Source organism: Oncorhynchus gorbuscha, linkage group LG03 (genome assembly GCF_021184085.1).
Source record: "Oncorhynchus gorbuscha isolate QuinsamMale2020 ecotype Even-year linkage group LG03, OgorEven_v1.0, whole genome shotgun sequence".
Taxonomy (NCBI): Eukaryota; Metazoa; Chordata; class Actinopteri; order Salmoniformes; family Salmonidae; genus Oncorhynchus; species Oncorhynchus gorbuscha.
Genome location: NC_060175.1, coordinates 58,007,447 through 58,030,230, shown reverse-complemented (window position 1 = coordinate 58,030,230; position 22,784 = coordinate 58,007,447). Strand labels below are relative to the sequence as shown.

Below are 22,784 nucleotides of genomic sequence, written 5' to 3'. Positions count from 1 at the left end.
ATTACTTTATCCTATCCTAGATATTCCTTAAAGAGGTGGGGTTTCAGGTGTCTCCGGAAGGTGGTGATTGACTCCGCTGTCCTGGCGTCGTGAGGGAGTTTGTTCCACCATTGGGGAGCCAGAGCAGCGAACAGTTTTGACTGAGCTGAGCGGGAACTGTACTTCCTCAGTGGTAGGGAGGCGAGCAGGCCAGAGGTGGATGAACGCAGTGCCCTTGTTTGGGTGTAGGGCCTGATCAGAGCCTGGAGGTACTGAGGTGCCGTTCCCCTCACAGCTCCGTAGGCAAGCACCATGGTCTTGTAGCGGATGCGAGCTTCAACTGGAAGCCAGTGGAGAGAGCGGAGGAGCGGGGTGACGTGAGAGAACTTGGGAAAGTTGAACACTAGACGGGCTGCGGCGTTCTGGATGAGTTGTAGGGGTTTAATGGCACAGGCAGGGAGCCCAGCCAACAATGAGTTGCAGTAATCCAGACGGGAGATGACAAGTGCCTGGATTAGGACCTGCGCCGCTTCCTGTGTGAGGCACTGATCTGTTAAGGTTTTCAGTGAACATCTTAGCTATAGGCCTACTCAACAGTTTCAGCTAGCTAGCTAGAGCGAGCTAGGCAGTCAATGGAGTTTCATGGTGGGCGCAGGGTTTTGTTCTGGGCAACATCTACACACCTGATTAAAATGGTTTGAGTGGTTAATTACTTTAATCCACATGTGTCAAACTCCTACCATGGGAGGTCCGAGTGCCTGCAGGGTTTTGCTCCACTGTCAAAAGGGGTGTACGGGAGGCGAAGTCAGGTGCAGGAGAGCAGACTGTTGTGAACAGGTGCACTTGAATTACGTTCCAAAATACACAGCACTTAAAAACAATAACATGCCAAGAACACGGTACATGACAAAAGTAAAGCGCCCGACAATAATCCACAATACCAAACAAACAATTACACACAAAGACATGATGGGGAAACAGAGGGCTAAATACATGTAGAATTATTAGGGAATGAATGCCAGGTGTGTATGGGACAAGACAAAGACAAATGGATATATGAAAAATGGAGCGGAGATAGCTAGAAAGCCGGTGACCTCGATCGCCGCCCGAACAAGGAGAGGAGCCGACTTCGGCGGGAGTCGTAACACCACCCTTGATTGATAAATGAAGGTCAAAAATGACAAAGGAACTGTGCTCACCTGGTTAGGTTGTTCAGGTGTTCATTGAAATGAAAAACCCACAGACAATCTGCCCTCTGTGGAATGAGTTTGACACCCCTGTCTAATAAAGCTAGTTCAACTTGTCTTTTCAAACCTTTCTAAAGACAATTGTTTGCTCCACAAGATCTAAAACGGCAAACAATGGATGAATTGGACCCACCAGACAGCAATGCTCCCATCCATAGTGAATGTGTATCTATCCAATGGTCATCTTATTATCCATCATTCACATTCTTTACATTTTTGTACATCACCTGTAGTTTTTGTGATGTAATCCACTTTCAAATGAAGTACAATCTTAATGCTCAATTAAACATGTTTATTAAAATAAGTATCTTACATACACAGCAGTCAAATACAATTCTAATCTTGTTCTATTCTGTTTACCCTGCAGCTCCAAATAAAGACCCTTCACACCTACCACCCTTCTATTCAGACCACTCAGACCTACGGCTGACACCTTTAGTCTCTCTTGCTCTCTCTCTCTCCATCCTCTTGATACAGATCTCTTGATCCATCCTCTGGCTGCATTTCAAGTAAGTGGAGACTTTTTCGCTTTTAATTAATTCATCTTTCTTCACATTTATTTTGTTTTCAAAAACCAAACCAGGTTGTAGTTTCAAAATGCCAACCAACTGGGGGAGATTTATTCAAAATTTGTAGCTTAAAATAAGTAAACAAATCTCACTGGCCCAGGTACTGTTTCATCTGTCAACTAACGACACTCATTGCACTATGCTCCAGAGGCTATGTCAGGCAGCCTATATCTAGGTTACAACAGTTAGAATGGCACATTTTTACATTACAGTGTGGCATGTGGGGTAATGTTAAAGTCTCAGGCTTTGTTTAAGTACCAGGTGAGGTCCATTATCAGATCTGACCCATGTGATTGAGTCATTGAAACCCACGTTACCTTCAAAACACACACATGGCACTTCTTTAATGGGTTTGAGAAGGGTCGGGGCTTGATGTTTAATGTGAACTCGTCGTCAGCTCCTTAGTTGGCCAAACTCTCTTTATTAATTGCTATTGTTAGTATAGTTTTTTTATCTCACAATCTCTAGTTCTCCTTGGCAATTCAAGCCCCGTGCCAGAGTGGACCTCCCTGGTGCAACATCAGTCAAAGTTATGTGTATAGGGCTATTTTTTCAGACACTTTCGTATCCACCTTTCAGGCAGAATGGCTCCTGGCTCCAGCCGTAAACTGTGTCCTAGTTGTAAAACAGCAATAGGAGGAGCATCAAAGAAGTGCCAGTTCTGTGGTGCAAAAATACAGCTAAAGGTCAAGTTAGAGGCCCAAAAAATGAAGGCAACAGATGAATAGGCAAATAAGACAATGAAACATGGAAGATATGCAACCTTGGTTAATGCAGCAAACAAGCTGGTAAGCTTTATTATGTTTTCCATTAAAAAGATTTCTGCATTTCTAGCTTAGGGAAATGATAGGCCCTATGCACTTATTTGTTGTTGTCTCATTTAAGGCTGTAAATCTAAATGTCAATATTTGACTGATATTTGTTGTGTTTCTGGAAGTTATCTTGTCATTAATGATTCCAGGTACATAGGTTCCACAAGGTAGGAGTGTACCCCCTGCTACTCCTCAGGAAGAGGAAGAGGGATAACATTTTGTCGTCAACGGCACTGTCCTCACAGTGCTATGATGAATCAGACCACAATGGCAGCAATCCAAAGGTTGTATGATGTATGAGGCAATTGTGGAAAGTATTTGGACACAATCCCCACCGTCAAACATGGAGGTGGAAACATTATGCTTTGGGGTTGTTTTTCTGCTAAGGGGACAGTACAACTTCACCGCATCAAAGAAACGATGGATGGGGCCATGTGCCGTCAAATCTTGGGTGAGAACCTCCTTCCCTCAGCCAGGGCATTGAAAATGGGTTGTGGATGGGTATTCCAGCATGACAATGAACCAAAACACACGGCCAAGGCAACAAAGGAGTGGCTCAAGAAGAAGCACATTAAGGTCCTGGAGTGGCTTAGCCAGTCTCCAGACCGTAATCCAATAGAAAATCTGTGAAGGGAGCTGAAGGTTCGAGTTGCCAAACGTCAGCCTCGAAACCTTAATGACTTGGAGAAGATCTGCAAAGAGGAGTGGGACAAAATCCATCCTGAGATGTGGCCAACTACAAGAAACGTCTGACCTCTATGACTGCCAACAAGAGTTTTGCCACCAAGTACTAAGTCATGTTTTGCAGAGGGGTTAAATACTTATTTCCCTCAATAAAATGCAACTCAATTTGTAACATTTGACATGCGTTTTTCTGGATTTTTGTTGTTATTCTGTCTCTCACTGTTCAAATAAACCTACCATTAAAATTATAGACCGATCCTTTCTTTGTCAGTGGGCAAATGTACAAAATCAGCAGGGGATCAAATACTTTCTTCCCTCACTGTATGTATGTATATATGTACACATAGTACCAGTCAAAAGTTAGGACACCTACTCATTCCAGGGTTTTTCTTTATTTGGACTATTTTCTACATTGTAGAATAATAGTGAAGACATCAAAACTATGAAATAACACATGGAATCATGTGTTAAACAAATCAAAATATTTTATATTTGAGATTCTTCAAAGTATAAGTCTTTATTCATTAAAAAATGTATTGAATTAAGGGCACTTCATAATTTAAAAGGCTTTTAAAATCCAATATCGGTGCACAATATCTACTTAAAATATCAAAGGGACACAAAAGGTACTCATTTCGTGGAATGACTGATATTGTTGTCAAGTACCTTACGAACGTGAGCTGTGATTTCCTTGTTCTGCATGAGAACCATACTTTTCCAAACGGTTCTCTCTTTCCAAGAAACTCTCAGGACTGTGTTCTATGTTCCCCAATCTCTGGATGTACTCCTGGTAGGACGATGAGAGAGAAACAAGGTATTTTTCATACAGTGGCACTGCACATAAACATGCAATGAAAAAGAGAGGTTGGTGTTTGTGACTGCATGTTTGCACCCCATTGAATTATTCAAATGTAGTTATAAAACCCTTTTTACAAGAACCCCAAATGTTTAGTACCTTGATATGGTGGATGTAGGACTGGACAGAGTTCTTCTGGACATCTTTTATAATCTTCACCAGGTTACTGAACAGCTCAGGTTTCAGCTGGCTAATCAGACTACTGATGGGTGCAGGTGGATCCGGCCCTGAGCTTGGGAAAGGCCCTCCCACCCCTGAAGAACTCTCAATCATCTGAGTGAGATGATGTGGACCATGGTGGCTTCTGAAATCGGAGGATCAACAATTATGACATTGCCTTTTGATTGAAACTTTGCACTCGTTTGTGCCTTACACTTTCCCCGTAGCCCTCGAGCATCTAAGTCAGTGTTCTTTGTCGTGGTTGACATAGCACTTGGCTTGCACGTTCCCAGTTGCTCTCGGCAGTCTGAGTCCGGGTTCTCTGTTGTTGTTTGCGCTCTTGTTATCCACTGGTTGCCCAGTGCCAGTGGTTGGATGGGGAGGGGCGCTAGACTAGAGTGCAGCTGAGATAGAGGCAGCTCTGTCTGGGCTGGGTTGTTGTAGAGGGGAGGGGTAAAAGGAGAGGCAGTGCCAGGACCGGGGAAGGATGAAGAGCGAATAATAACATGATTGTTATTATTACTATTAAACTGAGACACAGCTGAGGGAAACTGATAAACTGATAAAGAACTGTAAGTGTTTGAACTAGCAAGGTTAAGGCCGGGGCCAGAAGGAGAGGCAGGAGAGTGGCAGTTGGGGACAGAATGAGACACAGGTAGAGAACTGTAAGAGTCTGAACTAGCACGACTAGGGGCAGACGGGGATGGAGGGTGAGGGCTGGGTACAGAGTGAGAAACAGGGCCACGAGATGAAGGGTACCAGTTGTATGTAGTTCTATGAACGTGGCTAGCATGGTGGTGGTTATTGTTAGAAAAGACCAGGGGAGAGTCAGTGGCCACCATGCTAGGAATCCATTGCTCCTGTGTGTCTATGACGGTTCCCATGCGGTCTCTCAGGGAGTTGACGTAGTCCTGCATAGGCGGGGAGGAGTTGTAGAAGGAGACATACTCAGAGAAGGGCAGGATGGGGGGATGGCCTGGAGGACTCTGGCTAGGGATCAGTGGGGAGCTGTAGTGGACACTCTCTCTGAGCAGGAGGATCTGCATCTCTGTAGAGAAGTCGCTGAACTGCTGGTCCAGGACACAGTTCACTCTGCTCGTCTTCTTGTCTGTGCTCGTCTTATGGTTGCCGCTTATTTCTGCGGGGTCACAGGGGGTTTCAGCTAATTGCTGCTCCTCTTCCATAGGACTGGAGCAAGAGCAGGGGCTTGGGCAGGGACTGGGGTAGGGGCTGGGCTCTTCTGACACCTCTAGGGAAGTACTGAGGCTATGCTGTGGGAGCTCCTCTAGAGTAGAGTTGATGATTCTTTCCCGTCGTTCCGAGACACAGGGGGGGTAGCTTCTGTTTGCTATGGGGATCTGGGGAACAAAGCGTGGGTCCTGAAGATTGTCCTTCTGGCTCAGGCAGTACTTGTTTGACTTCAGCCCTGCACAGGAGTAAAAGGTATTAGTAAATATCATAATAGTTTCACATATCAGCCCAATTATCTCACAGAAATGAAAATATACAGTACTAATCAAAGGTTTGGACACACCTACTCATTGTAGGGTTTTTCTGGAATAATAGTGAAGGCATCAACACTATGAAATAACATGGAATCATGCAGTAATCAGAAATTATTCTTCAAAGTAGCCACCCTTTGCCTTGATGACAGCTTTGCACACTCTTGGCATTCTCTCAACCAGCTTCATGTGGTAGTCACCTGGACTGTATTTCAATTAACAGATGTGCCTTGTTAAAAGTTAATTTGTAGAATTTCTTTCCTTCTTATTGCATTTGAGACAATCGGTTGTGTTGTGACAAGGTGGTATACAAAAGATAGCCCTATTTGGTAAGAGACCAAGTCCATATTATGGCAAGAACAGCTCAAATAAGCAAAGAGAAATAACAGTCCATTACTTTATAACATGAAGATTAGTCAATGCGGAAAATGTCAAGAACTTCAAACGTTTCTTCAAGTGCAGTCGCAAAAAACATCAAGCACTATGATGAAACTGGCTCTCATGAGGACCGCCACCAGAATGTAATACCCAGAGTTACCTCTGCTGCAGAGAATAAGTTCATTAGAGTTACCAGCCTCAGAAATTGCAGCCCAAATAAATGCTTCAGAGTTCATGTAACAGACACTTCTCAACATCAACTGTTCAGAGGAGACTGCATGAAATCAGGCCTTCATGGTTGAATTGCTGCAAAGAAACCACTACTAAAGGACACCAATAAGAAGAGACTTGCTTGGGCCAAGAAACATGACCAATGGACATTAGACCGGTGGAAATCTGTCATTTGGTCTGATGAGTCCAAATTTGAGATTTTTGGTTCCAACCGCCATGTCTTTGTGAGACGCAGAGTAAGTGAACGGATGATCTCCACATGTGTGGTTCCCACCGTGAAGCATGGAGGTGGTGTGATTTCATAGTTTTCATTTCTTCCCTATTATTCTACAATGTAGAAAATAGTATAAAGAAAGAAAAACCCTGGAATGAGTAGGTGCGTCCAAACCTTTGACTGGTACTGAATGTGCATACATTTCTTCAAACATATTTCAATGGAACAAGTGCACATTACAGGGAAAGCCTATGTGTTATGTGATAGTCCATACCTGTGGGGATATACTATGGGAACATATAGCTTTAACTTTGTGATATGTGATCGTAATTGGTAAAACTTTTGCCCGGCCCGAGTTCTGCTGTATGTGCAGTGACGGTCCATACCTGTGATGGGGATGAGGACCCATGGCATCTGTTCTTCCCCCTGATATTGGGACTGTGATCTTCTGGGAATTTCACCATTGGAACTGGGGTAGAAGCCCTCCAGACTGTTCGTGCTCCCTGCCGTCTGCTCTTACACACAGACACACAGAGAGAGAGAGACAGAACAATACAATGTTATGTACACATTTTCAAATCAAACTTTGTCAGATACAATAGGTGTAGACCTTACAGTAAAATGCTTACTTACAAGCCCTAACCAACAATGCAGTTAAAAAATAAGAATAAGAAATAAAAGTAACAAATAATTAAAGGGCAGCAGTAAAATAATAGCGAGGCTATATACAGGGGGTATCGGTTACTTGAGGTAATATGTACATGTAGGTAGTTATTAAAGTGACTATCATAGATAATAAACAGAATAGCAGCAGTGTAAAGGGGGGGGGGCAATGCAGATAGTCTGCACAGCCATTTGATTAGATGTTCAGGAGTCTTATGGCTTGGTGGTAGAAGCTATTTAGAAGCCTCCTGGACCTAGACTTGCGCTCCGGTACCGCTTGCTGTGCGGTAGCAGAGAGAAGAGTCTATGATTAGGGTGGATGGAGTCCTCGACAATTTTTTTGGGCCTTCTTCTGACACCACCTGGTATAGAGGTCCTGGATGGCAGGAAGCTTGGCCCCAGTGATGAACTGGGCCGTACGTACTGCCCTCTGTAGTGCCTTCCGGTCGGAGCCATACCAGGCAGTGATGCAACCAGTTAGGATGCTATCGATGGTGCAGCTGTAGAACCTTTTGAGGATCTGAGGACACATGCCAAATCTTTTCAGTCCCCATAGATTTCGTCGTGCCCTATTCCTGACTGCCTTGGTGTGCTTGGACCATGTTAGTTTGTTGGTGACGTGGACACCAAGGAACTTGAAGCTCTCAACCTGCTCCACTGCAGCCCCATCGATGAGACTGGGGGCATGCTCGAGTCCTCCATTTCCTGTAGTCCACAATCATATTGAGGGTGAGGTTGTAGTCCTGGCACCACGGCCAGATCTCTGACCTCCTCCCTATAGGCTGTCTCGTCGTTGATCTGGCCCTCAAAGCCTTTACGGAGAAAGCAAACCATGCAATAATCTGAGTACAGCCTTTTGACACCGTTGTCATCGGCAAACTTAATGATAGTGTTGGAGTCGTGCCTTGCTGTGCAGTCATGAGTGAACAGGGAGTACAGGAGGGGACTGAGCACGCCTCCGTTTTGAGGATCAGCGGGGCGGATATGTTGTTACCTACCCTTACCACCTGGGGGCAGCCCGTCAGGAAGTCCAGGATCCAGTAGCAGAGGGAGGTGATTAGTCCCAAGGTCCTTAGCTTAGTGATGAGCTTTGAGGGCACTATGGTGTGGAACGCTGAACTGTGGTGAATAAATATAATTCTCACCTAGGTGTTTCTTTTGTCCAGGTGGGAAAGGGCAGTGTGGAGTGCAATAGAGATTGCATCATCTGTGGATCTGTTTGGGCGGTATGCAAATTGGACTGGGTCTAGGGTTTCTGGGATAATGGTGTTGAAAGTGGGAAATCTGAGGTTTGTAGTTTTTCAACTCAGCCCCCATTGAAGATACAGGGTGATATTAGTTATGTTTCACTTCCCAAGGCTTCCACTAGATGTCAACAGTATTTAGAACCTGTTTTGAGGATTCTACTCTGAAGAAGGGGCTCATAAGGGCTCTTTGAGTGAGTGGTCTGGCAGTGTGCCACAGCCTCGGTCTGGCGCGCTCACGTGAAAGGTTCCACTTCATTTGTACAGAGAAAGGAATTGTCCGGTTGGAACATTAATGAAGTGTCATGTTAAAAACATCCTAAAGATTGATTCCATACATAGGTTGACATGTTTCTACGGGCTGTAACGGAACTTTTGGAACTTTTCGTCTGACGTTCAGCGCGACCTGAACGAGCTTTTGGATTTGTTTACCAAACGCCCTAACAAAGAAGATATTTGGACATAAATGATGGACATTATCGAACAAATCAAAACATTTATGGTGGAACTGGGATTCTTGGACGTGCATTCTGATGAAGATCATCAAAGGTAAGTGAGTATTTAAAATGCTATTTCTGAGTAATGTTGACTACCCAATATGGCAGGTATCTTTTTGTCTGCTTTGTTGTCTAAAGGCTGTACTCAGATTATTGCATGGTTTGCTTTCTCCGTAAAGTTTTTAAAAAATCTGACACAGCGGTTGCATTAAGGAGAAGTTTATCTCAAGTTCCATCTTTATCAATGTTTATTATGAATATTTCTGTAAATTGATGTGGCTCTCTGCAATATCACCGTATGTTTTAGAACTACTGAACGTAATGCACCAATGTAAACTCAGATTTTTTTATATATATATGAACTTTATCAAACAAAACATACATGTATTGTGTAACATGAAGTCCTATGAGTGTCATCTGATGAAGATCATCAAAAGTTAGTGATTAATTTTTTATCTCTTTCTGCTTTTTGTGACTCCTCTCTTTGGCTGGAAGAAATGGCTGTGTTTTTCCGTGGCTTGGTGGTGACCTAACATAATCGTTTGTGGTGCTTTTGATGTAAATCCTTTTTGAAATCAGACACTGTGGCTGGATTAACGAGAATATTATATTTAAAATGGTGTAAAATACATGTATGCTTGAGGAATTTTAATTATGAGATTTTTGTTGTTTTGAATTTGACGCCCTGCACTTTCACTGGCTGTTGCAGGGGGGGGCTTCCGCTAGCGAACCCCAGTCTTAGACGGGTTAAAGGAAAAAAAGCTTCTACCAGTTCATGGTGAGTAATCGCTGTTTTGATGTCCAGAAGTTATTTTCGGTCATAAGAGATGGTAACAGCAACATTATGTACAAAATAAGTTTAAAATAAGTTACAAACAACGCAAAAAAAAATAAAAAAATAACAGGTTTAGGAAACAAAGGAATCGATTTATTACCTCCAAGAAGTCAGCCTTGACCTGCAGGCCCCCAGAAGGTCGTTTCCTCAGGTCAATGTCCTGATTGGGCGGCAGGCCCAGCTTGATCATCCTATCAAACAGCAGAGCTTTAGTCTGCTCTGTCCCCTCTCTTGACCATCCTCCTCCTCCTCTCCCCTCAGACAACTTGAAAGCAGCCTCTGAGCGGTCTCTCCTCAGGTCCACGTCTCTCAGATCAACACTCTGCAGCATCACAGAGGACAGACAAGAAGGGCCCTGGCCCTTTTCTGCAGCTGCTGCTGGGAGGGAGAGAAAAGAAAGAGAGAAAAAAAAGAGACGTTTACTGCATTAACACTTTGTGGATCTCTTTTGCTAGGTGAGCCAGCAAACTATTCATGAAACACATTTAAGGAACTGGATTGAACATCTGAAAGACTGGATTTCAAGTTAATGTAATCTAGTTTCCACTACTTATACCTAACAGGCTGACTAAACCACTCGCTTCGGGTGCGCGAGCATTGCAAAATAAATTTAGAAATCTCTGTTATTCAATTATTGCACCCACACCGCTCACGCGCGCCAACAAGCGTCTGCATTGCCAAGGGTTAAAATAGAAGTCAATTCTATTTCTGACGCAGATCGCGCTGCAAGTACTGCCTCTCCCATCTCCTCATTGGTTTATAGAAGCAGGTACCCACGTGCCATCTCCTCATTGGTTATACCCATGTGGGTGACTGAAAGACAAACAAGGTCAGTGGTGGTAATGCACCTAATTTATGAAAGTTGCCAATCGCAATATAAAGTCAAGAGAATAAAAAGCCTAGGAGGAGAGATGACTAGAAACGATTCGGTTGACCGTTTTATGTGTGGATTAATTGTCGGAGTAGAGGACCTTGTGCATTTCAGGTAAAATAACCACTCAATGTTTATTTCCCAGGACAAATTAGCGAGCAACAGCAAGCTAGCTAAATAGGACAAATAGGCTAGCAAGTGCAAGCTAGCTAGCTAAATTGCCATAAATGTTTAATGCTTTTTGACCTGTCCCCAAATTAATGTAATTGGTTCAGAGTTTGCTTTGATATTTTAACCTGCGTGTCGTGATTGCGTTTTTTGTGGGGGAGACAATATAAATGTACGCACGATGGTGCATGCGCGCAGCCAGTTTTGGTTCCGTGTAAGGCCAATCCTCAGTAAGGTTTTCCATACCTGTTCTCCTATCCCTTCTGCCTCTTTCCTGTGAGGCCTTCTTCCGGTAGTTCAGAGTCCTCTCTGCAGTCTTCCTCTTCAGTCCTCGGGGGTCCAACCCACCTGCCCCCTGCTTTCGTCCTCCCTGCGGCACTCTCTTCTTCCGAACATCCCCCTCTATGTTCCGCCAACACAGTATCAGGTTAATCAGCTCCTTCAACTTCTGAGGTTTGGCGTCAGTGGGAAACTGAGAGAGAGAGTGGTTGACTTGGACCCCCGGGGACTGGGCAGCAGTGGCACCATAAGGATTGACCTCTGACCCTACCACTGACTTGGCTCCACTGCCCTCCCAGCCCATAACAGGGCTGTTGTCATCGGGCACAGTGCAGTAACTCTCTACCATCTCCTTGGCTTGGAAAACAGGCATGGTGTAGAGGTTGGGGTTGTAGATGTAGGAGCGCAGGTAGCCCTCCATTTTGAGTTTGTGGTGTTTGGGAGCCGGGAACAGCTTCCCCCGGTCATCCAGCTTGGTGTCATATTCAGTTATGGGGATGTGGCGGCGCTAGAGAGGAGATGATACAAAACTTTTCTGTATTCTTGAATGGAAATAAGCTCCATGTCACACAAAAAGGTACAAAGTAAAACACCACATAACATTCAACGCATCATCACAAAACACATGTCAATAACATACACATATGGTTAGTCAAAATCGAGTTAAAAGTTTGACTAGTCAAAACACAAAACATGTCATCAATATGCTTATATTATCATATAATCACACATTTATACCTTTCCATGGTGGAGTCCACTGAGGTAGTCCCTGGCCTGGCGCTCGACCCCGGCCGAGAGGTCAGCGGGCGGGTTGCAGCGCACCTTGACCAGGGCGTGATGCAGGGCTGGGACAAAGCTGTTCAGCTGGGGCATGGCGGGGTCACGGGAGGACGTCTGTAAAGGCTCCTGGGTAGTTGGACACTTTGAACTGTATTTTGCCACGTCCCTGGACTCCTGAAAAACAAATAGCGCTCGAAGGCATTTTTTCAACCCATCTCTTCTTTCTGAAAAATAAAAATAGTAAATAATTAGAGAATAACTATGTCACACATTAATACTAAGTTATTACATAGTTACAACACAGGCATAGAACAACTTAAATGTAAAGTGATTTGACTTACCAGTTGTGGAGGCCATCTGAACTGAAGACAGGAGGAACAGGAATCCTTTGTCAGCCAACATGTGGACAAGAACCTGCACATAGAGGTGTTAGAGCAGGGCTGGAGCAAAAGCCTGTATTCCCAATAGCTCTCCAGGAGGAGGGTTGGTCTAGTTAAGATGTGCTGGACCTGGACCTACCAGTCGCTGTGTCTCCATGCCTTGAAGCAGTGCTGCCAGACAGTCTCCTGACTTGCTCTTATCCACCACCTCCAGCAGACTGCAGTGTGTCCCACTCTTCAACACTACAATAACACACACACGCGCACACACAAACGCACACACACACCATTAGAGACGTTTGAAGCCCTGTATCAGTGAGTCTTCTTCAAATCACAGAAATTGGCACATGTATAGACACATGAAATCTAAATTGGATTAATTGTCAGTGTAGAGAAACACGACTTTGTATGACTCCGGGTCAAAATTCCACAAAGAACCAGCTAAAAAGAGGACCATATGCATGACAGGCAAAATAATTACCCAATGTTCATCTCCCAGGACAAACTAGCAAACTAGCGACCGCTAGCTAGCTAAATGTCCATGAATGGTTCATGTGTGTGTCGACCTGCCCCTGAAATTAACATAATTTATTTGGGTATTTTAACATGCGTGTCATGATCACGCCTGGTGAAAATCATCAACATCATCAATCAATGTGCATGATGGCATACAAGCACGTGTGGCCAGTGTAGTCACAAGTAAGAATGACAAAAGATACCCATGTCGTACAACATGGGAGCATAGATCGCAGTGTTACGATGCAGTCTTTTACTTTTCGCTGAGCATACAGTACTGCGTATATATTCTTTGATCTCCAGCACTTGTGTAATGTGATCCCCTTGTAATGTGTACCTTGGTGGCTGCCTGCGTACAGGTTCCAGGAGAACAGAGCCGAGGGGATCATCTGAGTTACCTGGTCCATACTCATCACCAGACCCAGCTCCAGCTTCTCTGGCCTAGAACGGACACACAATGACACTGGTTACCTTCTTTCTGTAATAAAGCACTGTTGTTGAGAAAGACTCATTCTGATTGGCTGTGCCTGGCTCTCCAGTGGATGGGTGGACCTAAACCCTCCTAGGCCCTCCCATGGCTGCAGCCCTGCCCAGTCATGTGAAACCCATAGATTAAGGCTTAATTTATTTATTTCTCTTGGTTGATTTCCTTTGATTTTCCCCTGGTGTCAAGCAAAGAGGCACGGAGTTTGAAGGTAGGCCTTGAAATACATCCACAGGTTATTATGTCAATTAACTTATCAGAAGCTTCTGGAATTTTTCAAGCTGTTTAAAGGCACAGTCAATTTAGTGTATGTAAACTTCTGAACCACTGCAATTGTGATACAGTGAAATAATCTGTCTGTAAACAATTGTTGGGAAAATGACTTATGTCATGCAGACAGTAGATGTCCTAACTGACTTGCAAAAACTATAGTTTGTTAACAAGAAATTTGTGGAGTGGTTGAAAGAAGTTAATGGCTCCTACAAAATGTCTGTAAACGTCTAACTTCAACTAATTTGGGATGCCTTTAAAGCGTACTTTAGGGGGATGCAATCTCATACTCTGCAAGCTAAGAACATTAACAACTTCATAGTTAAGAACACTAAACAATATTGTTGAAAATGAAACGTATCCAAGGATTGTTCCAAAAGGTTGTGTTTTTATGGAATGATATTGGTTCTTGTAGAATATGTTTCATTTTCAACAATATTGTTAATGTGTTAACTTTATCTTTTGAAAATAGACAACATAAAAAAATGTCTTTAGTCGAGGTGCGTCAGAATTCACCAATGTATTGGTCCACATGGAAAACAAAAGGCATAGAAACTGTAAATGACTTGGTAACAGGAAATAAATGTATTTCCATGAAAGTACTAAGAAGTAATTTTGAACTGACCGATGTAGATAGTTTCAAATACATGCAACTTAAAGAAGTTTACATATCACAACATTTTTATTTGAAATCTTTTGGACATCAGAGCAACCAACTGACAAACTATTAGAGCACGTATTCCCAAACTGGGGTACACGCAATGCCGTCAGGGGTACGCCCAATAAAAATGCGATTCACAGTTAAAAAAAAACAATAATTAACACATTTTTTCTTTACATTTTCAAACAGTCCATTTATATTTTCCAACGTGGCTTTACATTTGGGTGATGTTTTTCCCCCTCGCCTGAGTAGCCTCATTTCACTGCCAAAAATCAAATTAAACCATCTAGTGTTCAGCGAAATAACAACACAATGTCAAATACAGGTAGCCTAGTCAAATAAATTACATCCAATCACATTAACCGTTACTCTCTAACAGTACATATGTAGCCATACGTAGCTGCTGCTCATGTTGGTATCTGTACTGATGACGCAAAAGCCATGACAGGGAGACATAGCGGAGTGGTAACGCGAGCAGTTGCTCCCGACGCCACTTGGGTACACTGCAGCATCTACCGAAAGTCTCTTGCTGCCAAGGGAATGCCTGACTGCTTAAAAGACGTTTTGGACACTACAGTGAAAATTGTTAACTTTGTTAAAGCAATGTCCCTGAACTTTCGTGTATTTTCTGCACTATGCAATGATATGGGCAGCGACCATGTAATACTTTTACAGCATACGTCACGTTCTGACCATTGTTCTTTTGTGTTTTCTTTGTTTTAGTGTTGGTCAGGACGTGAGCTGAGTGGGCATTCTATGTTGTATGTCTGGTTTGTCTATTTCTATGTTTAGCTTGATATGGTTCTCAATCAGAGGCAGGTGTTAGTCATTGTCTTTGATTGGGAACCATATTTAGGTAGCCTGTTTTGTGTTGGGTTTTGTGGGTGGTTGTCTTCTGTCTTTGTGTCTATGCACCAGATAGCACTGTTTCGTTTTTTTTACATTTATTGTTTTGTACTTTGTAGTGTTCACGTTTATTGTCCTTATTGAACATGTTGAACACTAGCCACGCTGCATTTTGGTCCTCTCCTTCAACGGAAGAAAACCGTTACAGAACCACCCACCAACCAAGGACCAAGCGGCGTGGTAACAGGCAGCAGCAGCAGGAGAGGCAGCAATGTCAGGACGTTTTGAACGGCAAGGGTTGCTACACATGGGAGGAGATCCTGGCTGGAAGGGATCGCCTCCCATGGGAACAGGTGGAGGAAGCTAGGAGAGCGGAGGCAGCCGGAGAGAGGAGCCAGCGATATGAGGGAACACGGCTGGCAAGGAAGCACGAGAGGCAGCCCCAAAAATGTATTGGGGGGTGGCACACAGGGAGTGTGGCGAAGCCAGGTAGGAGACCTGCGCCAACTTCCTGTGCTTACCGAAGAGCGAGAGAGACCGGGCAGGCACCGTGTTATGCTGTGGAGCGCACGGTGTCCCCAGTGCGGGTGCATAGCCCGGTGCGGTACATACCAGCCCCTCGTATCGGCCTGGCTTGTGTGGGCATCGAGCCAGGTGCCATGAAGCGGGCTCTACGCATCTGGTCTTCAGTGCGTCTCCTTGGGCCGGCATACATGGCACTAGCCTTACGCATGGTGTCCCTGGTTCGCCGGCACAGCCCAGTGCGGTATATTCCACCTCGCCGCACTGGCAGGGCGACCGGGAGCATTCAACCAGGTATGGTTGGGCAGGCTCGGTGCTTAAGAGCTCCAGTGCACCTGCACGGTCCGGTCTATCCAGTACCACCTCCACGCACCAGCCCTCCAGTGGCAGCCCCCCGTACTAGGCTGTCTCTCCGTCTCATCCCTACGGGTGCTCCCGCCTGTCCAGCGCCGCCAGAGTCTCCCGCCTGTCCAGCACCGCCAGAGTCTCCCGCCTGTCCAGCGCCGCCAGAGTCTGTCCAGCGCCGCCAGAGTCTTTCCAGCGCCGCCAGAGTCTTTCCAGCGCCGCCAGAGTCTTTCCAGCGCCGCCAGAGTCTGTCCAGCGCCGCCAGAGTCTGTCCAGCGCCGCCAGAGTCTCCCGCCTGTCCAGCGCCGCCAGAGTCTCCCGCCTGTCCAGCGCCGCCAGAGTCTCCCGCCTGTCCAGCGCCGCCAGAGTCTCCCGCCTGTCCAGCGCCTCCAGAGTCTCCCGCCTGTCCAGCGCCGCCAGAGTCTCCCGCCTGTCCAGAGCCTCCCTCCTGTCCAGAGCCGCCAGAATCTGCCAGAGCCACCAGGATCTGCCAGAACCGCCAGGATCTGCCGCCAGTCAGCCAGGGTATGCCAGAGCCGCCAGTCAGCCAGGAACTGCCAGAGCCGCCAGTCAGCCAGGAGCTGCCAGAGCCATCAGTCAGCCAGAGCTGTCAACCAGCCTGAGCTACCTCTCAGTCCGGAGCTGCCCCTCAGTCCGGAGCTGCCCCTCAGTCCGGAGGAGTTTGTTTAGTCCAGTGGGGCCCTTTAGTAGGGTTGCCAGTCCTAGGTTGGCGGTAAGGGTCGCCGTTCCTAGGAGGAGACTAAAGCGTACAAAGACTATGGTGGAGTGGGGTCCACGTCCTACGCCAGAGCCGTCACCGCGGAAAGATGCCCACCCAGACCCTCCCCTATAGGTTCAGGTTTTGCGGCCGGAGTCCGCACCTTGGGAGGGGTAATGTCACGTTCTGACCATAGTTCTTTTGTGTTTTCTTTGTTTTAGTGTTGGTCAGGACGTGAGCTGAGTGGGCATTCAATGTTGTATGTCTAGTTTGTATTTTTCTTTGTTTGGCCTGCTATGGTTCTCAATCAGAGGCAGGTGTTAGTCATTGTCTCTGATTGGGAACCATATTTAGGTAGCCTGTTTTGTGTTGGGTTTTGTGGGTGATTGTTTTCTGTCTTTGTGTCTATGCACCAGATAGGACTGTTTCGTTTTTTTCACATTTGTTGTTTTGTATTTTGTAGTGTTCACATTTATTGCCCTTATTAAACATGTTGAACGCTAACCACGCTGCATTTTGGTCCTCTCCTTCAACGGAAGAAACCGTTACAATACAGAAGTGTGTTGGTTATCAAGGGGCAAAGTATTGACACTTTTTTTCCCTTTTTTTTTAAATTGAGAGACCAGCTTAAAGTTTTGACTGACCATAATTTTTACTTGTCTGACTGCTTGCATGATGATGGGTTTCTCACATGACTGGCCTATCTGGGTGATGTTTTTTCTGGCCTGAATGATCTGAATCTAGGATTACAGGTACTCTCCACAACTATATTCAATGTGAGGGACAAAATTGAGGTTGATTAAGAAGTTGGAGCCCTTCTCTGTCTGCATTAACAAGGACAACACAACACATAGGTCTTTCCATCATTGTATGGTTTTTGTGTGCAAAAAGTTGTTTGCGCAACTACGCAGGTACTTTCCCGAAATGGGTGACACAAGCCTGCCCTGCCTCCAGTCCACTTACCAATATCTGAACAAGAGAGCCCCATCGAAATTGAAACAAGCGGTTCTGTGAAAATGTAATTTAAATCAGAAGCCACTGCCAGATTACTGGATAGGGCTGCGCTCAGAGTATTCTGCCTTGGCCAATCAAGCTGTTAAGACACTGTTGCCCTTTGCAACCACGTACCTATGTGAGAGAGGATTCTCGGCCTTCACAAGCATGAAAACTAAATACAGGCACATACTGTGTGGAAAATAATTTAAGACTGAGCCTCTCTCCAAGCCTCTTGTCCCAATTGGTGTTTTTAAATCACTGATGAAGGATTTTGACTGATTCCCTGACCTGTTAATGTGTTTAATTTGCTGTTTTATGATTTTGTTATACTCTTGTGAATTTATGGTTTTTACTAGATTACTTGTCGTTTTTCATGTCTGTCTGTAATTGTGTAATGACTTGGTGCTGCCTATCTTGGCCAGGATGCTCATGAAAAAGAGATTTCAAATCTCAAATGAGTCCTTCCTGGTTAAATAAAGGTTAAATAAAAAAATACAACCCAACATTGCAGCATAATGTACATCCTTTCACACCCTTCTCATTAATCTGTGGTGAGTTATTCCCAATTTTCGTTGAACAAATATGTTTTATATGTAAGATGTTTAAATAAAGAGCAAAATGTTTTATTATTATTTGTGCCCTGGTCCTATAAGAGCTCTTTGTCACTTCCCACGAGCCAGGTTGTGACAAAAACTCACACTCTTTTAAAAAAGGTATCGTAAAGTGTGTGTGTGGCAGGCTTACAATGATGGCAAAAAAACTAAATTAGAGTGCTAGAGGGGGTACACAGCTTGAATGTTTGAAGGGGTACGGGACTATAAAAAGCTTGGGAACCACTGTCTTAGAAAAATATAAACTATTGGGAACTAAGACTTAAAAATGACTTGTTGGTACAAGATGGAGAGAAAGTTGGAACATAACTAATTAAATTAGTTAAAGAAAATGTATGCTTAATCCAGTATAAACAAAGGTATCGAATTTAGAGACAAAATTGACTAAATTCTACAGCACAACGGCAGAGTCATGTCTTAAGTGTAAAACTAATAATGATTCAATAGTCCATGCTTTCTGGGAATGCTATAAAGTCCAGAAGTTGTATGTGTAGGGCCGACCCTATTTAGTCGACTCATCTATTGTTTGGTCGATAGGCTTTTGGTGTCACGCCTTGGTCATTGTATCTTGTGTTTTTGTTATATGTTTGGGTAGGCCAGGGTGTGACATGGGTTTATATGTTGTATTTCGTATTGGGGTTTGTATCAATTGGGAGTGTGTATTATTAGGGGTGTGTCTAGTTAGGCTTGGCTGCCTGAGGCGATTCCTAATTGGAGTCAGCTGATTCTCGTTGTCTCGGATTGGGAACCGTATTTAGGCAGCCTGAGTGCGCGTTGTATTTCGTGGGTGATTGTTCCTGTCTTAGTGTTAGTCACCAGATAGGCTGTATTAGTTTCACTCGTTTGTTGTTTTTGTATTTTCAGTTATTTCATGTACCGCATTATTCTTCATTAAAAGTCATGAGTAACCTACACGCTGCATTTCGGTCTGACTCTCTACAAACAACAGATGAAGTTCATTACATAATCACCCACCATTCACAGACCGAGCAGCGTGTGAACTGGCAGGATCTAAAGGAGGACGTTATGGACGGCAGAAGCAGGGATTATACGACGTGGGAAGAAATCGACAGGTGGGCGGCCGACCCAGAGCGAGTGCAGGAGCCCGCCTGGGATTCCCTACATCAATGCGAAGAGGGCTATACACATATGGAATCGAAAAGGAAAGCACGGTTATACAGAGCGAGAACCGAAGGTAACGGGGAAAGCGCAAGTATGAGGAGGCAGCACGGTGACGCGGTTGGAAACCGGAAAGTCACCCCAAAAAATGTATTGGGGGGCTTAGGGAGAGTATGGCTGAGTCAGGAGATAAACCTGAGCCAACTCTCCTTGTTCATCGTGAGGAGCCAAGGAGGAGACCTGAACCAGAGCCAGTGTTAGAGGTGAGCGAAGCAGAGACTGTGAAGGAGTTAATGGGGAAAGTGGAGTGGAGAGTAATGAGGGAGTTGCTAGCTTGGTGCTATAGATATAATATTCGTCCGACGGATCGTGTCGGGGATTTAATAGCACCTGAGTTAGCGCTCTATACTCAACCTGAGGTGCGTGTTAGTCAGCTGGTGAAGTTGGTGCCAGCCTCACGCACCAGGCCTCCTGTGCACATCCCTAGCCTTGCACGTCCTGTGCCTACACTGCTCTCAAGATCTCCAGTACGTCTTCACGGTCTAGCCCATCCTGTGCCACCTCCACACACCAGTCCTCCGGTAGCAGCTCCCCGCACCAGGCTTCCTGTGCGTGTCCTCGCGCCAGTACCACCAGTTCCAGCGCCACGCACCAGGCCTCCAGTGCGCCTCGCCTGTTCAGCGCAGCCAGTGCTTTTCTCCCCTCCTGCACTGCCGGAGTCTCCTGTCTGCCCAGCGCCGCCAGTGCTCCCAGTCGGCCCAGCGCGTCCAGTGCGCCTCGCCTGTTCAGCGCAGCCAGAGCTTTTCTCCTCTCCTGCGCTGCCGGAGTCTCCTGTCTGTCCAGCGCCACCAGTGCTACCAGTCGGCCCAGCGCGTCCAGTGCGCCTCGCCTGTTCAGCGCAGCCAGAGCTTTTCTCCTCTCCTGCACTGTTGGAGTCTCCCGCCTGTTCAGCTCAGCCAGAGCCTTTCTCCTCTCCTGTGCTGCCGGAGTCTCCTGTCTGTCCAGCGCCACCAGTGCTACCAGTCGGCCCAGCGCGTCCAGTGCGCCTCGCCTGTTCAGCGCAGCCAGAGCCTTTCTCCTCTCCTGCGCTGCTGGAGTCTCCTGTCTGCCCAGCGCCGCCAGTCGGCCCAGCGTCACCAGTCTGCCAGGATCCGCCAGAAGTGCCAGTCTGCCAAGATCTTCTAGATCGGCCAGACAACCTTAATCATCCAGGTCCACCAGCCAGCCAGGATTTACCGGAGCCTACTACCTGCCTGAGCTTCCTCTCAGTACTGAGCTTCCTCTCAGTACTAGGCTTCCTCTCTGTACTGGGCTTCCTCTCTGTACTGGGCTTCCTCTCTGTACTGGGCTCCCTCTCAGTACCGGGCTTCCCCTCAGTACCGGGCTGCCCCTCTGTCCCGGGCTGCCCCTCTGTCCCGGGCTGCCCCTCTGTCCCGAGCTGCCCTTCTGTCCCGAGCTGCCCCTCTGTCCCGAGCTGCCCCTCTGTCCCGAGCTGCCCCTCTGTCCCGAGCTGCCCCTCGGTCCCGAGCTGCCCCTCAGTTATGTGGGGATCAGGGTGAGGACTATTAGGCCATGGTCGGCGGGGAAGGTGGATTATCCTAGGACGCGAAGGGGAGGAACTAGGGCATTTATGGAGTGGGGTCCACGTCCCGAGCCAGAACCGCCACCATGGACAGACGCCCACCCGGACCCTCCCTCTGCTCTTGAGGTGCGTCCCGGAGTCCGCACCTTAGGGGGGGGGGGGTTCTGTCACGCCTTGGTCATTGTATCTTGTGTTTTTGTTATATGTTTGGGTAGGCCAGAGTGTGACATGGGTTTATATGTTGTATTTCGTATTGGGGTTTGTATCAATTGGGAGTGTGTATTATATGGGGTGTGTCTAGTTAGGCTTGGCTGCCTGAGGCGATTCCTAATTGGAGTCAGCTGATTCTTGTTGTCTCGGATTGGGAACCGTATTTAGGCAGCCTGAGTGCGCGTTGTATTTCGTGGGTGATTGTTCCTGTCTTAGTGTTAGTCACCAGATAGGCTGTATTAGTTTCACTCGTTTGTTGTTTTTGTATTTTCAGTTATTTCATGCACCGCATTATTCTTCATTAAAAGTCATGAGTAACCTACACGCTGCATTTCGGTCTGACTCTCTACAAACAACAGACGAAGTTCATTACATTTGGTCAACCGATGATTCCTTTAGTCGAGCAGTCACAATATTTAGGTGCATCCGTCTGATTTTCCGCAGGTCTAAGTAGACTAATCCAATCCCACTTGAGAAGATTCATGAGACCATAGGCTTCCTGGTAAAAATCCACACGAGGAGGTACTTCAGGGGTACTTGGGGGAGAGCAAAATTCAGTTGGTGCCACGGTAACTAAAAAAGGTTGGGAACCACTGGACTAATCTTTTGCAGAAGCCATGGGGATGGCACAGTCCATCACTCTGACATGTGATACTGAAATGATATATGCTTGTGTTTTGCAAAAATAATGGTGCAACACTAAAATAAAAATTGAATATTATAACAAACGTGCTTTCTCCCGCGTTCGATACGGTCACTGTCCGCAGTTCTCAAACAATCTTCAGTGGGCTGTAGAAATGGCGCCTTTAACTATGTCGCTATGTGCATAATAGCTCAATTAACCAGCATATTGGGATGGAGAACAATGTGGCGGAGGTAGCAGCAGAGACGAGGAAACAGCCCTTGCCTTTGCCGAGTTGTCAAAGAAAATTGAGGAGAGAGGAAACCAACTTAACTATGTCTATAATCAATAGCCTAACTGCTAAAATGCTAAAATGTGCCTGGCTTTATAAATCATCCATTTATATATCTACAGAAATAAGACAGCTCTTGCTTCTGTTGCCTGTTTGAGTGTTTGTTTAATAGCCTAATGATTCCGCGAGCACCAAGCCTCGTGCAACAGCAACATGTCAGATAAAGCAATTTCACAGGTTCGGCTGCCTTTATTATTTGCTATGGTCTAATAAAGGCTTTATAACAACAACAACAATAGTTAGATCAGTGGTATTGCTCATTTATTTATTGCTGTTTACACTGTTCCAAACAGGCAGAACAATTATATTGTAATCTAACAGCACCGGTTTGTCACACATAATATGCACGCAGAGCTTGCTCCTTTACCCTCCTTTTTCTTGATCTCCTTCTTATTACAACTATTATGATCATCATTATAGTAATAACTCATGTCTATCATTAGTAGGCTTTGTATAGTTTCCTTGTATAAGCACCATCGAGAGCTGTAGGCCTAAGAGTGCGTCCTGTTCAGTCTTAATACTGGAACGAACTTAGGCCTATATTTCAATATACAGGATACTGTATCAATCAATCAATCATTA

At 45.6% G+C, this 22,784-nt stretch overlaps 1 protein-coding gene across 3 annotated transcripts in view; it reads right to left on the bottom strand.

The window, feature by feature from the left end:
- Nucleotides 1–3,242: 3,242 nt before the first annotated feature.
- Nucleotides 3,243–22,784, bottom strand: part of LOC124031625 (protein TASOR-like) — a 34,951-nt gene continuing 15,409 nt past the window's right edge. Inside the window, exons 10-19 of one of the 3 annotated variants that reach the window (XM_046343100.1) lie at nucleotides 13,202–13,305; nucleotides 12,488–12,591; nucleotides 12,310–12,382; nucleotides 11,927–12,192; nucleotides 11,156–11,696; nucleotides 9,971–10,248; nucleotides 7,018–7,141; nucleotides 4,247–5,732; nucleotides 3,958–4,078; nucleotides 3,243–3,299 (exon numbers count right to left, since the gene is read on the bottom strand). In XM_046343100.1, coding sequence (XP_046199056.1) covers nucleotides 4,417–5,732; nucleotides 7,018–7,141; nucleotides 9,971–10,248; nucleotides 11,156–11,696; nucleotides 11,927–12,192; nucleotides 12,310–12,382; nucleotides 12,488–12,591; nucleotides 13,202–13,305 — 2,806 coding nt within the window. In that variant the 3' untranslated portion in view covers nucleotides 3,243–3,299; nucleotides 3,958–4,078; nucleotides 4,247–4,416. Of the gene's footprint in view, nucleotides 3,300–3,733; nucleotides 4,079–4,246; nucleotides 5,733–7,017; nucleotides 7,142–9,970; nucleotides 10,249–11,155; nucleotides 11,697–11,926; nucleotides 12,193–12,309; nucleotides 12,383–12,487; nucleotides 12,592–13,201; nucleotides 13,306–22,784 lie in introns of those variants that run through there. The other 2 variants (XM_046343099.1, XM_046343101.1) reach the window with 2 other exon arrangements.